Source organism: Nannobrachium achirus (assembly GCF_963921795.1).
Source record: "Nannobrachium achirus genome assembly, chromosome: 7".
Lineage (NCBI taxonomy): Eukaryota > Metazoa > Chordata > Actinopteri > Myctophiformes > Myctophidae > Nannobrachium > Nannobrachium achirus.
In genome coordinates, this window is record NC_137816.1 from 46591683 (window position 1) to 46608542 (window position 16860).

Here is a 16860-nt window from a genome sequence, read left to right on the forward strand (position 1 = left end):
TGCGCGTGCTGATTGTGTGCTGTTGTTTTTTTGCGATTGTCAGGTCGCAATTACTATCAAAACCTCCACCGTCTGTCAGTCAGTCTGTCAGTCTATCCGTCATGTCACACTTTTGCTCTACTCTTATCTCTGCCACCGTTGGCCCTATCGATGCCAAACTTTGCACACACACTCCTTGGATGGCAAATCACAACCCTGATTTCTCACATGGCTCTCCTTTAGCGCCACCACCAGGCCATTCTTTTGCAAAACACATTTTTGGACACTGCTCCTACAGATTTTGGCCTAAAATCACGCAAAGCGTTACACAGAATCTATACAGTCATGTCATCAATATTCATCTGTCCCATTTAGCGCCACGATCAGGCCGATTTAAAAAAAAAAATGGACACTGCTCCTACAGATTTTGGCCGAAATTCACGCAAAGCCGTACACAGTATCTCTAATCAGTATCTCTAGTCATTATCATGGATCTGTCCCATTTCCCATATTCCCTCCTGTTTCGCTACGATTGCCTTCTAAAGTTTGTGTATGCGACGTGACGGTCGCTTATCTCCCGATTAGGGAGTCTTACTGGTTTCACAATAAAAATGATTCAGCCGCATCTGGTGCACAGACCACCAGTTAGACACCCCTTGTCTTAGTAAGCGGTTCATCCGATATCGTTCAGTGCAGCAGGCCTATCGGTCTGTCATTCAGAGTCTGACTCAATGAATTGGTTCTCCAGTGTAGCCTGCCTATCAGTCTTGTAGTAAGCAAGTCTGATTCAATTGGTCCTCCTTCATAGGTTGTGCCACTTGTGTATGAGTGCATGCACCCATCACAGTAGCAGGCAGCATGCGCAGAGTGACACATACTGTATACTGTGTGTGTATGTACTAGTCCATACCCCATTCTGGCACGCACGCACGCACGCACGCACAACTTCATATGGGAATATGTAGGAAGACAGCCCATATCTGTGTGGCTGGTTCAGACACAGGGATCTCCATGTATGGGCATAAAAGAGATGTACTTTATACAGTACATGGATCTCCATATATGGGTACCAGGGGGGGTCTCCATATATGGGTAACTGGTCCGATATACATCACTGGCCAGATGGCCAAGAATTGGTGCGACCTCGCCCTTTAGGGGCGAGCCCTGAGGCGTCTTACTAGTGTACAGTATATATATATATATATATAATATATATATACACACACACACACACAGATTCAAACAAACACATACACACACACACACACACTTTCTAATTAGTATTTCGAATTAGTGACATTTGTTTCAGTGAATGGAGACATTCTAGACAACTGTGTACTTCCAATTCTGTAGTTTGCTGAAGGCTATTTCCCATTTCAGAATGACACACACACACACACACACACACACACACACACACACACACACACACACACACACACACACACACACACACACACACACACACACACACACACACACACACACACACACATGCTTTGTTTTGCGATGAATGAGGAAGAACTTCACTAGCTTGCACAGAGCCCCCGAACTTTAGCCTATCAAACAACTTTGGAATGAACTGGAACGTCAAATAGGAGCGAGGCCTTATCACCCAACAAGAAGTGCCTGACCTCACTAATGCTCTTGTGGCTGAATGGAAGCAAATTGCAGCAGCAATGTTCCAACTAGGGATGGGACGATACGCCAGGGATACTCAAAACTTTTGAACCGGTGGGCCACATTATGAAAATGTCAAGGGGCCACGGGCCAGTTGATAAAATGACAGATAACTTCTCTTTTATTTGCTTTATTTCCACATAACTTAAGACAAGTGCAACGTGCATTATTTTATGGCTTGGAATTCCATTTATATTCTGTCAATGACACAATTTGTAATCAAAGTAATTTGCAAAATTGTCTCTCTTTTTAATAATTCTGTGAAATTAGCATATTCCACACAAACACTAAAACAAACTAATATACAGTATAGGCCTATATTTGTCTGGGTTGATATATCTGTCTGCCTGCTATCAAATGGGATAACATTAAAGATAGCTGAGCACATCTCTTTCAATTACTTCACAAATGGGTTTTACAGAAAATAATTTGAAAATAGATAAAAGTAAAATAAAATAAACTAAAAAAATCTATACTTAAAATATGTAAATACCCAGACTGTTTAGCTACCAAATGGCTAATGATGCAGTTAAGTAGAGCTACGGTACATATCTCTTTCATTTGATTTGCATTAGCCTAGGCCTACAATGACGTTTTAGGTATGCTAATTACTAGTCGGGCAGAGGCAGAGCCACTGGTAAAAAAATAAATAATACAAAATAAAGTGAAAATGGACTTTTTCAATGGCCGCTTTCAAGATGTTTTGGCCATTATCTCTGGAACGGAAGGTCCAATCTGCTCAATTTAAAGCTTGTTGGATGCATGATTTCGAGGACATTAACAAAATTGCGCCGCGGGCCGGAAGTGGCCTGCGGGCCGGAGTTTGAGTATCACTGCGATACGCGATATTATCGTTTATCGTGATAAAAACCACTTACGATAATCGTATCGCAGAGATGTCATTTATTGTGATATCGTCCTCCGTTATGCACTGGGATCAATTATTATTATCGCGATAATATCGTAAATCACGATTGATTTTGTCACAATAATCGTGATATGAAATTTTCATATCATCCCATTCCTATTTCCAACTATAGTGAATCGCCATCCCAGAACAGGATATGGAACTCCATATCAATGGTTGTGATTTGATATAGTTAACTGTATAAACTATTTATTTTGTTATATTGGGGCTTCTTAACCTACGAATTATACTGTTCTACTTCAAAATGGGATGTAGCAATGATGAATCTTGAGTGGCTCAAAACCAAGTTCAAGGAAATTAGTATTCCATTCATGTCAGATCTCGTCAGACAGTGCAAGAAGGAATAAAGGACATTACACTGATGAAAAGAATTATAAATATTAAAACAGTAATATGAATTTGCTCATTATGTGGCACCTAAGAATGGAATTAATTTAGCAGTCAAGATGCCATCATGAAAGGTTGAGGATTTAGTTAGTAGTGTACAATAAAAAAGGCAGATACACTGCCCTTCCTCTTACCTTGACTGCTAGAACTCGCTTACCAAGAAGATGGTATGCTCTGAAAAGAGAGAGAGAGAGAGAGAAAGAGACAAATTAATGGGCCTTCAATAATTATATTTAAATAAATAAAAAGATGTGCAAGGGAAAGACAATATATTCAAGTGATGGGTAAAAATGAATGAACAAATTATGCAAGTTAACTGCTTGATAGTCTTTTTTTCCGCTCTCTATCAAATGTCTTTGCCAAAAAGTAGCCGATCGCGTTCTGAGCTTGTAGATCTGCTATTTTTTGGCAAATGTTCCGCCCCAGGATAATGGATTTTGATTATCGCAATAATCACAATTTATTTTGTCACAATAATCGTGATTTGACATTTTCATATCGTCCCATCCCTAATGGCAAGTTAGAGGGCAGTGGAGTTCCATCGAGCATGACAAAATCAAGACCCCAGAAGAACCCAGGGCTAAGAGTTGAAGCAAAAGGACATGGTGGCCAAAGCTGGAACTGCAGGCGGGGGGAAAAATACATGCACAAGCTAAATAACGTGCCGCTGGGGTCTGCTATGGGGTTCAATGGACGTCGTTTGACGTTCCTGACGGTTGTGACGCAAGACGGTCGTCGACATAAGAAAAATTGGATCTTCCAGATGATCCAATTCCCCCACAATGCACCTGGATTCTGCTTCTTCCGGGTGCTTCAAAACGCCACTGAGCAACTTGCATTGAAATGAATAACTAGGGGCAGGGATATCCGTTCTTTATTATATATATATATATATATATATACTCTATGGACAACATGCCTTTATTATTTCTCCCAAAAGGTCAAAGGTCAAAACCGGTTCAGTCAACCCGACGGCCAGTCGTTGCGTCCCAGACAGGGTTTAGAGTTGCAGGGTAAAGCAGCAGCCACAGCCCGGGGGCCCCACGATGATTTAATTATGAAACTCCTTAATGCCAAACGTCGGCTTTAGTTACAGCCCGGCAAAGGTTGGTTTACGGCACCGGTGACAATACCACGGGACGTCTCAACATTCAATCCTCCAAGGGCGAAGACAGTCCAACAGCTGTCACTCGACGGAGACGCGGGGATCGAGCATGTTACGCACGCTGGTTTCGCTGGCGAGTGGGTTCGGGGTAAACGGGATACCTGGCATCTCACCTGTCAGCGGGTCTGCGAGAGCGAATGTTCATGGTGCAGGGTGTGATTAACCGCTTGAGACTGGGAACGCGTCCGTCTCAAGTTGGTTACTTTGACCGTTGTTTTATACTTTGGCTGTTCAAAGATAGCATATATACAAGCTCACAGCGTGGCACCGAGTGCCACGCTGCAAGCTTCTAGATCTGCTATTTTTGAAAAATCATTACAATTTGTGCAAGTCTTTGAATAATATTTACCCGATTCTATAAATGTCTTCTAAGGTTTTTGAAAAACTCACATTTCTATCATCGGTGGTTCTCAAGCCTATTCATGTCAAGGACCCCCAAAACTATATGTAAATAAGCTCACAGCGCGGCACTCGGCGCCGCGCTGTGAGCTTGTAATTTGCTATTTTTTTAATAACTAAAGCATAAAATAATGGTTGAAGAGGTTCAAATCTAAAGTGACACACTAGATGCGTTCCCGCCGGTCTCAATAGGTTAATGTGTCTTAGATTGGCGTATCACGTTGCTCCTGGTCCAGACACCTCTAAACTGGCCAGGGCCTTTAATTAATGGCACCTCTTAGTGTCATGTCTGGTAAACTACTCACAGTTAGAGCACACACTTGCTCCTGATTGCGGCTGTGTAATGGATGCACACACCTGCACATTCAAATACACTGTAGATGTTTTAGATTGTTTCTTTCTGGCTAATGATCGCATCGTGTGGTATCTGGACATTTCAAGCTATGGTATAAAATTATTCTGTGCATTTATATTAGATATTTTAAGGATGCATATTTATCTGTAAGCCTGCTATACCGTAGAAAGTTCTAATTTCTTTAGGGGGGGGGGAAGTATGACACCATGTCTGAATCTTTTTTTAAGCATTCTCTGTCTCTGTCTCTCTCTCTCTCTCGTTTCTGTTTTGATGTCTCACTCTCCCTTTAAGCCATAATCAATGACAGTTAAGCATGGCTGCTGCCTCTTAATTAAGATGAGACAGAGATGTTAATTGAGACAAGAGCGCAGAGGTATACAGAAATATAAATACTGACTAGTTAAATACTGATTGAGCAGAGTCTGCTGCCAAACTGAGAAAGTGCTAGTTCACAACTCTAGGGAAAATCTAGGGAAAATCTGTAAAATGTTATAGGGAAACAGATCCACATATATTATTTTAATTATTCTATAAAGAATACAGTATGTATACCTTAGTGTTCATCTGTTCAGTGAAACTCAACATAACAATTTCAGAAATGAATATGTGGGCATTGTCACAAGGAAAGAAAGGCCCTAAATACTGGTTAGTTTCCCCTCAACAGGGCTTGAGATATGGGGTGACTGCTTGTCGCTTTGTCCAAGCTTTACCTCGAGACTGTCCTTGACCACCTCAGGGCTGAGCGCTCCATGTATGAGTTACAGTGACAGGCTTGTGACGGCGGCAGAGAGAGGGACAAGGTTACATAGCCATTCCCCCCCACTTCCCCCTTATCTGACCCCAGTAAACGTGCCCCATTGCCTGGATCTTATTTACACTCTAGGCCGTGCTGTAATAAAAGCTCCATCATGCAGTATTCATAGGGCCTCTCTCTATGACTCTGAAGTTGGGACTGAGGCTTGCAGAGCCCGGCCTCCGTGATCGGGGCTGGACGGGGTGTAGGTTTACAGTGCCACGGAGGCGACGGGGTGGCTTTCGCTCTCCCTGACACTCTCACCCGAGACACCCATCCCCAGGTCTCCAAACTGCCACAGACACGCATGCATACAGACAGACAGACTATGGTGGGACGATAAGCAATATTATCATATAGTGATAAAAAACACTCACGTATCGTGGAGATTTAATTAATCGTTGATATCGTCCTCCATCATGCACTGGGATCAATTCACCTTTTATTTGCTGAGCTGCATATCTGGTACCACTTAAACTCTCTATAATTGGTAAAAGGTACTTATAATATACGTACTTGATAGATATTTTTCACTCTATCAAATGTCTTTGGCAAAAAATAACCGATTTAATAAAGTTATCTCAAGACATGTAGAGTAGGTCGAGACCCAATGTTAAGCAAGCATTTGGCAAAGGCGTTAACTAGGAAAAACAATCCTTAACGAGAAGAAACCTCAAGGCCATGGATGGGAATAGGCTGGTAGACCCAAATAACCCAGGTGGAGGTCAGTCTGTTACACATTTGCACCAAATTAGCAGACATGCATTCAGTTGATTTGTTCTGGTCATTTTAAATCAACTCTCTTTTGAGATAAAAGTCAACTCTCCCACTGTATAATGATAAAGTACAAAGTAGTAAGTCAACTTAATTACAAATAAGAATGTATGATAATAAAACATTAATCGCTTCAAGTTTTACCTCACTGCCATTCACTTTGACATGACAAAAGGAGGAATGGAGAGCGGGGCAGGCAAGCAAATGTACGTGTAACGAGACTTTATATACACAATGTGAGCAACTGGCGTCTAAATATCCTGCGCATGTTTTTAAGTATTCTACATACAAGCAGAGCTCATTAACCAATTATACAACCAAAGTGTTTGGGCCTTGCAGTACACAGCATAATCAATGAGGTGGGGTGAAAAGAAAAAAAATCAATGGACAAAATGGGCCGAGAGACGGAAAAGAAAAAGCCATGGGTGTTTAAGTGGATGTCACTGTAGCCACTGCCATGTAAATGGGCTCCTTCTAATTGCACTGCTGGATCCATCAGCCACCAAATAGCCTCTGTGTCCTTGTTACTGCATTTATAAGCCATGGAGTCAGTCAGATGGGTGCAGGGGCGTCACAAGGGGGGGGGGGGGGGGGGAGTGGGACTGAGTTACTAGGGCCCAAGGTGGAAGGGCCTTAATTATTTTATACTTTAGCCATTGAAAAATAGCAGATATACAAGCTCACAGCGCGGCACGGCAGTGCCGTGCTGCAAGCTTGTAGATCTGCTATTTTTGAAAAGTGAAATGTGTGCAAATCTTTGAATATATGTATTTTTTAAGCGAACATTTATAACTAAAATTTTGCTTCTATGGGGGTCCCTGGAACTCAATATTTTGAGATGGGTGGTCTGTGGCCAAATACATATCATTTTGGGGGTCCTTCACATGAAGAAGTTGAGCACCACTGACATAGAAACAAGGATTTGAAATATTCAAAGACTTTTTCACGATTTTTCAAAAATAGCAGATCTGCAAGCTTGTAGATCTGCTATTTTTCAATAGTTAAAGCACAAAATAACGCGTAATAATGCGTTCCCAGTCTAAACCCCCTGCAGTTAATCCTTGTACCCAGGGCCCAGAATTTGGTGCGACACCCCTGGATGGGTGGACAGGACGGACCGCAGAGAGTGTGTAATAAAAAATAAAAATAAAACAAAGGCCGACATTGATGGATGGCCCGGGTCAGCATATGGCTATGGAGAGCTGAGGTGTTGGTAACATCCAATTGAGTCTAAATGGCTCTAGGTCATAAACGGGCTAAGAGGTTAAAAGGTGTGGAGCCTTCGGTGGTGCTATTCACACTGCTAAGCCTCGTATAAGCTGGACCAGAGGGGAGAAGCCGGAGACAACGGAGAAACGGTTTTGATAGAGGGGGGTTACGTTCACTCCACATTAGGCAACAGTGAAGGATTTCACTGCCCCGTCTGTAAATGAGAGTGGATGGCAAACCATTGCAGCAAGAGCCGTTGGCCGCCGCGTCCACGTCCATGGACGCGGCCGTGGACGCGTCCATGGACGCGGCCGCGAAAAAAACGTCCGTGGACGCGAGGCCGCGTCCACGGACGCAAACGGCCGGCCGTCCCGGCCGTGGACGCGGCCGTGGACGCAGACGGCCGGGGACGCGGCCGTGGACGCAAACGGCCGGCCGTGGACGCAAACGGCCGGCCGTGGACGGGTCCATGGACGAGGCCGCGAAAAAAAGGCAGCGAAAAAGAAAAAAAAAGGTGGCTATTGTATGTATTTTTTGATGGAGATTTCAAATATGACCTTCTTTTTTGCATAGGACAACTCTAACCTGCATCAATTGGTATTTTATAATTGCCAATTGTACCCCATCCATCTAAAAAACAAATTGGATGTCTATTGTATGTATTTTTTGATGGAGAATTCAAATATTAATTTCTTTTTGGGATAGGACAACTCTAACCTGCATCAATTGGTATTTTATAATTGCCAATTGTACCCTATCCATCTCAAAAACAAATTGGATGTCTATTGTATGTATTTTTTGATGGGGAATTCAAATGTTACCTTCTTTTTTAGATATGACAACTCTAACCTAAATCAATTGGTGCATCAACCTACTTACTATCTATCTATCTATCTGTCTATCTATCTATCTATCTATCTATCTATCTATCTATCTATCTATCTATCTATCTATCTATCTATACTTCACCTTTAGTCCAGAAGAGAGTTCAGCCTCAGGAACTTGCACACATGGAACTGTGTCATGACTGTGTCATGGAGCTAAAACAGAGCTATGTTAAATACTCACAATGACTCTGATGGACCAATCAGGGTGGTGGTGGGGGGAGGGATCAACAATAGACAGAAACTGGATAATGCTTTGTTAACTGTCCCACCTAAGTCCCTGCTAGTCTGAACAAACATCACCTTCCCTCTCATAACACTACTACTACTACATTTATATAAAGCTGCTCTTGCATTTGAATTCAAGTCTGACACAAGTTAAGGTTAACTTAGGTAGTATTTCATTTCGCTGGCTTTTAGGGTCTGTGTGAGTGTGTAGGCTCACAAATTATTATAATTGTCATTAAGTGACTCTGAGATCTATCCATCCATCCATCCATCCATCCATCTATTTATTTATACTTACTGTTTACATTTTCTATAAATATTTATTTCTATATAAAACTCAGTTGTGTGGAGTTATTGTGTGCCCTTTCTTGTTGCTAAAGAGTCCATTTGTTCACTAGACATTAAGTCAAGGTTACTATTTTGATTTGAAGCTAAGTGTTTTATTGCTTTGTGGTTTAACATGATTTAAAAGGCAAATTCATTGTTATGGTTACTTTAGAAGACTGCTTTTGCATTCATGAGTTAAGAGAGCCAAGCTAATTCAAAGAGTTAGGTTAAAGGAACACAAAACATGACCTAACTCACAGCTGCCATTGGACAGACAGTTACAACATACTCTTATCTTTCACAGAACAGACAATTATCATTTATTTGATCTATTTGAGACTATGTAGCTGCTCTAGGGGAAATAGAGCATTATATCAGCCTATTCAATTGATAATGACCAATGGGTGCCAGTTTCTAAGTAGTTAAAGCATATTAACATAACAATATATGTGGCCTAGACATGGATATTGCCCAATCAACTCGTAATCTACAGAAATGTCCACCACATCACACAGTATAAAACCTAGTAGGCTTAGTGGATTACCTATGTTAAATCATGTCAGGTTAGTTTGGTTCAAGGTTCAAGTATAATAATTTATGAGCCAAAAATGTGCACAAATGTACAATCACATCTAGGCTAGAATGATAACATAAAGTCCTGACTACTCCTTGTTATTGTGGTCCTAAATACTACAATGATTAGTTTGGATGCATTGCTTCTATCATGTCCAATTAAAAATAAATACATTACATATACAGAAATCTGCCTTCTCCTGTATTGTATTAGTGACATTCATTATAAATAGTAAAATAACAGGACAGAGCAAAAAAGGCCTCTGCAAAAAAGGCCTCTGCAACTAACCTAACCTAACACACACTATGTGTTAATGTTGATCAATATAATAATGTAAAAATACAAAGTTAAGTAGACCTAAGTAAGAAATAGTAAATACATTGTAATAATACATTGAAGGGGAAATGTAGGAAAACAAATGCAACTCAGCATTGAATTTATGGCAAACATTTTGCTACTCAACCCTTTCCAAATAATATACAATTAAGAAGTGGGATGTTCCACTTAGTAAGAGAAAGAATTAATGACATATATTTTTTTTAAAAGCTAGAAGACTCACCTATTATAGTAACCATGTGAATTGCTAATAATGTTATGGGTCAGATGTGTAAAGATCTATCACATTGTATTGTTCTTTTCAGACTCAACAATAATAATGATGATGTTACTTAAATGCTGATCAATGTGTGAATCTGGCTCTTATCAGGTGTGTGTTTTCTCTCCCTGTCCTGTGCTGTCCTCAGTTAAACCAAGACAGTACTGTTGTGACCAATGTGGAAAAAGCCTTCAGCTCAATTTATTATCTCAAAGTAGACCAGAGAATTCATACCGGAGTGAAGCCATTCAGCTGTGAACAATGTGGGAAGTATTTTGCTCGTCTGGACAATTAAAAGATCATAAGCGTTCACATACTGGAGAGAAACCTTATTGTTGTGACCAGTGTGGGAAAAGATTTGTTCAAAAGGGGATTTTAAAAGAACACCAGAGAATTCACACTAGAGAGAAGCCCTATTGCTGTGACCAGTGTGGGAAAAGCTTTACTCGATTGTCTTATCTCAAAATACATGAACGAATTCACACAGGAGAGAAACCGTACAGCTGTGTCCAATGTGGGGAAAAGTTCAGTTTAACGGCTGCTCTGAAAGTACACCAGAGATTTCACACCGAAGAAAAGCCTTACTGCTGTGAACACTGTGGCAAACGTTTCACTGTAAAATCTAGCCTCGTACAACACAAGAAGATTCACACTTGAGAGAGACCTTACTGCTGTCACCAATGTGGGAAAAGGTTCACTCTGAAGACGGCTCTGAAAAGACACCTGAAAATCCACACTGGTGAGAAGCCATATACTGCTGTGTCCAGTGTGAGAAAAGGTTCAGTGATATTCATCATCTCAAAGCACACCAGAAAAATCACACTGGAAAGAAACCTTATTGCTGTGACCAGTGTGGAAAGAGCTTTCCTAGACTGGAACATATCAAAATACACCAACAAATTCACACCGGAGAGAAACCTTATATCTGTAACCAATGTGGGGAAAACTCTGTCAGGTACATGTCTACCGTTAGAGGCCACTGGCATGAGTGCCTTTTTAGCTCTGTTGGGGCTTGGTGAATGTACTCTGTTGTTGTTTTTTTAATTATTATCTTTGTAATGTATGGTCTTCTTACCCTGTGGGCCTTGAGCCTGTAATAAAGTATTGCTGTGCAGTGTGAGTGTCTGATTGCATGTGATCAGATAAAGACACAACAGAGGCCTTTTTTGCTCTGTCCTGTTATTTTACTATTTATAATGAATGTCACTAATACAATACAGGAGAAGGCAGATTTCTGTATGTATGTAATGTATTTATTTTTAATTGGACATGATAGAAGCAATGCATCCAAACTAATCATTGTAGTATTTAGGACCACAATAACAAGGAGTAGTCAGGACTTTATGTTATCATTCTAGCCTAGATGTGATTGTACATTTGTGCTGTTTACATTTTTGTCTCATAAATTATTATACTTGAATCTTGAACCAAACTAACCTGACATGATTTAACATAGGTAATCCACTAAGCCTACTAGGTTTTATACTGTGTGATGTGGTGGACATTTCTGTAGATTACGAGTTGATTGGGCAATGTCCATGTCTAGGCCACATATATTGTTATGTTAATATGCTTTAACTACTTAGAAACTGGCACCCATTGGTCATTATCAATTGAATAGGCTGATATAATGCTCTATTTCCCCTAGAGCAGCCACATAGTCTCAAATAGATCAAATAAATGATAATTGTCTGTTCTGTGAAAGATAAGAGTATGTTGTAACTGTCTGTCCAATGGCAGCTGTGAGTTAGGTCATGTTTTGTGTTCCTTTAACCTAACTCTTTGAATTAGCTTGGCTCTCTTAACTCATGAATGCAAAAGCAGTCTTCTAAAGTAACCATAACAATGAATTTGCCTTTTAAATCATGTTAAACCACAAAGCAATAAAACACTTAGCTTCAACTCAAAATAGTAACCTTGACTTAATGTCTAGTGAACAAATGGACTCTTTAGCAACAAGAAAAGGCACACAATAACTCCACACAACTGAGTTTTATATAGAAATAAATATTTATAGAAAATGTAAACAGTAAGTATAAATAAATGGATGGATGGATGGATGGATGGATGGATGGATGGATGGATAGATCTCAGAGTCACTTAATGACAATTATAATAATTTGTGAGCCTACACACTCACACAGACCCTAAAAGCCAGCAAAATGAAATACTACCTAAGTTAACCTTAACTTGTGTCAGACTTGAATTCAAATGCAAGAGCAGCTTTATATAAATGTAGTAGTAGTAGTGTTATGAGAGGGAAGGTGATGTTTGTTCAGACTAGCAGGGACTTAGGTGGGACAGTTAACAAAGCATTATCCAGTTTCTGTCTATTGTTGATCCCTCCCCCCACCACCACCCTGATTGGTCCATCAGAGTCATTGTGAGTATTTAACATGGCTCTGTTTTAGCTCCATGACACAGTCATGACACAGTTCCATGTGTGCAAGTTCCTGAGGCTGAACTCTCTTCTGGACTAAAGGTGAAGTATAAATAAATAGATGGATAGATAGATGGATAGATGGATAGATAGATAGATAGATAGATAGATAGATAGATAGATAGATAGATAGATAGATAGATAGATAGATAGATAGATAGATAGATAGATAGATAGATAGATAGTAAGTAGGTTGATGCACCAATTGATGCAGGTCAGAGTTGTCATATCTAAAAAAGAAGGTAACATTTGAATTCCCCATCAAAAAATACATACAATAGACATCCAATTTGTTTTTGAGATGGATAGGGTACAATTGGCAATTATAAAATACCAATTGATGCAGGTTAGAGTTGTCCTATCCCAAAAATAAGGTAATATTTGAATTCTCCATCAAAAAATACATACAATAGACATCCAATTTGTTTTTTAGATGGATAGGGTACAATTGGCAATTATAAAATACCAATTGATGCAGGTTAGAGTTGTCCTATGCAAAAAAGAAGGTCATATTTGAATTCTCCATCAAAAAATACATACAATAGACACCTTTTTTTTTCTTTTTCGCTGCCTTTTTTTCGCGACCTCGTCCATGGACCCGTCCACGGCCGGCCGTTTGCGTCCACGGCCGGCCGTTTGCGTCCACGGCCGCGGCCTCGTCCACGGCCGCGTCCACGGCCGCGTCCCCGGCCGTCTGCGTCCACGGCCGCGTCCACGGTCGCGTCCACGGCCGGGACGGCCGGCCGTTTGCGTCCGTGGACGCGGCCTCGCGTCCACGGACGTTTTTTTCGCGTCCGCGTCCATGGACGCGTCCACGGTCGCGTCCATGGACGTGGACGCGGCGGCCAGCGGCTGTCTCTCAACCATTGTGTCCTTGCAAGTGCAGTGTTTGTATTTAAGTGAGAAAGGGAGACACGTGTGGTGTGTGCGCGCGTGCGCGCGTGCGTGCGTGCGTGCGTGCGTGCGTGCGTGCGTGCGTGTGTGTGTGTTCCACAAGCTATGCATTTGTGTGCATATATATGTCATTGGGTTATCAACTCTTCATACTCTGACATATAATAACAGTGGAACAGGACAGAAAGCCCAACAGAGGAGCTGACTGAATTACCTTTTTTTTTCTTTTTTCTTTTTTAAAGAAAGCAATTTAGAGTAATACCCAAGGTGCCTTGCTGAGTGGGGAACGAAGGGTGTAAAAACCCTCTGTGCATGTTTGATGGTCAAAGTGCCTTGTGTTTTACATTAACCAAAAACTATTTAGACTAGAGGTGATGTAGGACGCAGGGAAAATATTGCCGGGAGGGTAGCAATCGACATGTCCCCATTTTTTCCCTGCCAAAGCAGACGTCTGTTTTCCTTCATATACAGTATATAATATCTGTACAAACACATGGCCTATAAGCCATACAGCCTGCAGGGAATAACCTAAAAGAACAAGTCTCACATCGCAGTCCAATTGTCTGTGTGCAAAAGTAATGTTTAGCACATATAAATGCATATTAAATGAGGAGCAGCTAGAGCACTAGTGATACACTTAATATACAAGTGTATCACTAGTTTACATTAGTTTGAGTGAAAGTAATGGTTACATTGGACCAAACAGACACATGGTATGGCTTGTGTAACCTAAACTCTAAATCCTGCCGGTTCAGGCTTCTTCTGCTATGTTGGGACCACTAGCATAACTAGTTGCTGGAGACAACATTATTCTTAAAGCTTACTTAATACTTATTAATACCGGGAACGCATCTGTGTCACGTAACCACTTTAACCATTATTTGTTATACTTTGGCTATTCAAAAATAGCAGATATACAAGCTCATAGTGCGGTGCCAGTGCCGCACTATGAGATTGTAGATTTGCTATTTTTTTTAAACCGTGAACATTTTTGCAAATCTTTTAGGGCCATTTTCTTTAACTCAAATCTTTGTGTCGGGGGGGGGGGGGGGGGGGGGGGGGGTCCCTGGAACAAAATATTTTGAGATTGGGGGTCCACGGTCAGATACATATAATTCTAAGGGTCCTTGACATTAAGAACTTACCACAGATAAAGAAACATACGTTTTTTAGAAAACCATTAAGATTTAGAATAACTTTTTAGATATTCTTTCAGGTCTTAATGGGTTAAATCTTGTTATGTGTGAAGACCAGATCTAGAAGGTGACTACAACTCCAAAAAGTCTTCATCTATTACTAGGGGTGTAACAATACATTTTAACAGTGATGCGATAGGCATCACAATACATGGTTAACGATACGATACATGGACAATATTGGTTCATTCATGGCGATATGATACGATTCGATATATATAGTAACTATTTAGCAAAGAAATTAAATCTGTGTAAAACGTGTAAAAAGTCTATCATTATGGAAGTAAATGCTGTGATTCTCTAGCAAATACATGGACATTATATTTCAACACATATGGACAAACCCACCTTGACATGAACACAGAGATTACACACATTTATCGATAGACCAAGAGTAGCCATATGGAATGGAAAGGTAATTAGACCCCTCTTTCTCATTTCCCTTTGCTAAATACAAGGCACAAATACTTTTATTATTTGTATTGCAAAACGATTCGATACATATTACCGCATTTTAAAACGATACAAAGCCAAAACGGTAAGATATTTTAGTTTTGCAAACGACATAGTAGATCATTGCAAATTAGGGATCGACCGATTATCGAAACGGGTGATAATCGAAGTCGATATTCATAACATATTAACACATTAAACGCCCACGTGGTGCCCACGCGCCAATCTCTTTGATGTTTACGAGTGCCCAACGACGCGTTGACGTGTTGTACAGTAAACTATACTGTACTGTAGCTACTGTACTTGGCTACCGTGGTGATGAAACAAACTCCATTTCCCAACATGCAGCGCGAAATTACGTCACCCGGACGTGCTGTCTGTCTCGTTGACTTCCTGTTTAGCGGCTGCACAAAAATGCTGTTTTCTCCGGATTCTTTTCCTTTTTTCTTTTTTTCTCAAAACGGCGGCCTCTTCTACCGGCCTTAACACAAACGCTGTGGCTTAGAATTGATAAAAAACGGTCCTGACTGAAAGAAAAGATTTTCGCGAAATAAACAGGACATGCTTGGATTACATTTACTTGGATTACTTTTCTCGCCAGTACTTCAAAGGTAGGTAAAATGGCGGGTTGCCATGGGCACCAGCAAATTAAAAGTTGAATAATTCTGGGCACCCGCTGTGTTAATATCGCAAAATATCGATATTGGAAAAAGAAAGTTGAAAAAAAAAGTAGATATATTTTTGTATTATTTTTGTATTTTTTGCATCTTGGTTACTGATTTTCACCGATTTCCTGCTGCGGAATACGTTTTTTTACGCTATTCTAGTATGTGGCGACTAGATGTGAGCCTCTAGTCTAGACAATTAGGATGGGATTGGGATATATAAATTAATTAACCACTATTTCAAATTGGGGGATATATATTTTTTTTTTAACTTAACTCATACCCTGCCAAAAAAGACGTTTTCTATAATAAAAACGTCTTTTTAACTATGGACCTCCCTGCCAGACGTCTTCTGGACGTCTTTAAAAAAATAATAATAATAAAAAAAAAAAAAAAGATTTTTGAAAAAAAAAAAAAAAAATTGAAAAAAATAAATAAAATTTGGACCTCCAACAGTGTACTAGGCATGATCGCGATCGCGAAATTGCATGTTTAACCCCCATACCAACCCCATCTTTCAAACATGGCAGCCATGTTTGTTTACATTTGAAGAAAACATAAGGGCTGCCTTCTCCTGAATGCCTGAACGGATTTCCAAGCGGATTTTTTTGTTTGAAAGCTGTGAAAAGCATGCACATGCATAGTGCATGATCTGTGCACGAATGTGTGCACCAGCGTGCACACTATTTTTTGACAAACCCTTTGTTGGCGAACCGGCAATATAAGAGGTCCCACTTTAAATATGGCACTGAAGAAGTTAAAATGCATATCGGTTCATAATATCGGTTATCGGCCTCTTTGATCACGACTTATCAATATAGAAATCGAACATGAAAATCCCATATCGGTCGACCCCTATTGCAAATTAAAATAACATTTTCGATTCAGTTACTATATTGTTACAGCCCTATCTATTACCCGTCTGTATGTCTAAT

At 40.3% G+C, this 16860-nt stretch overlaps 1 protein-coding gene across 1 annotated transcript in view; it reads right to left on the reverse strand.

Annotated features, from left to right (window-relative positions):
* map2k5 (mitogen-activated protein kinase kinase 5) overlaps nt 1–16860 on the reverse strand; it is a 92010-nt gene that overhangs the window by 46351 nt on the left and 28799 nt on the right. The window contains exon 9 of the mRNA XM_080730793.1: nt 3109–3148. Coding sequence (XP_080586919.1) covers nt 3109–3148 — 40 coding nt within the window. The remainder of the gene's footprint in view (nt 1–3108; nt 3149–16860) is intronic.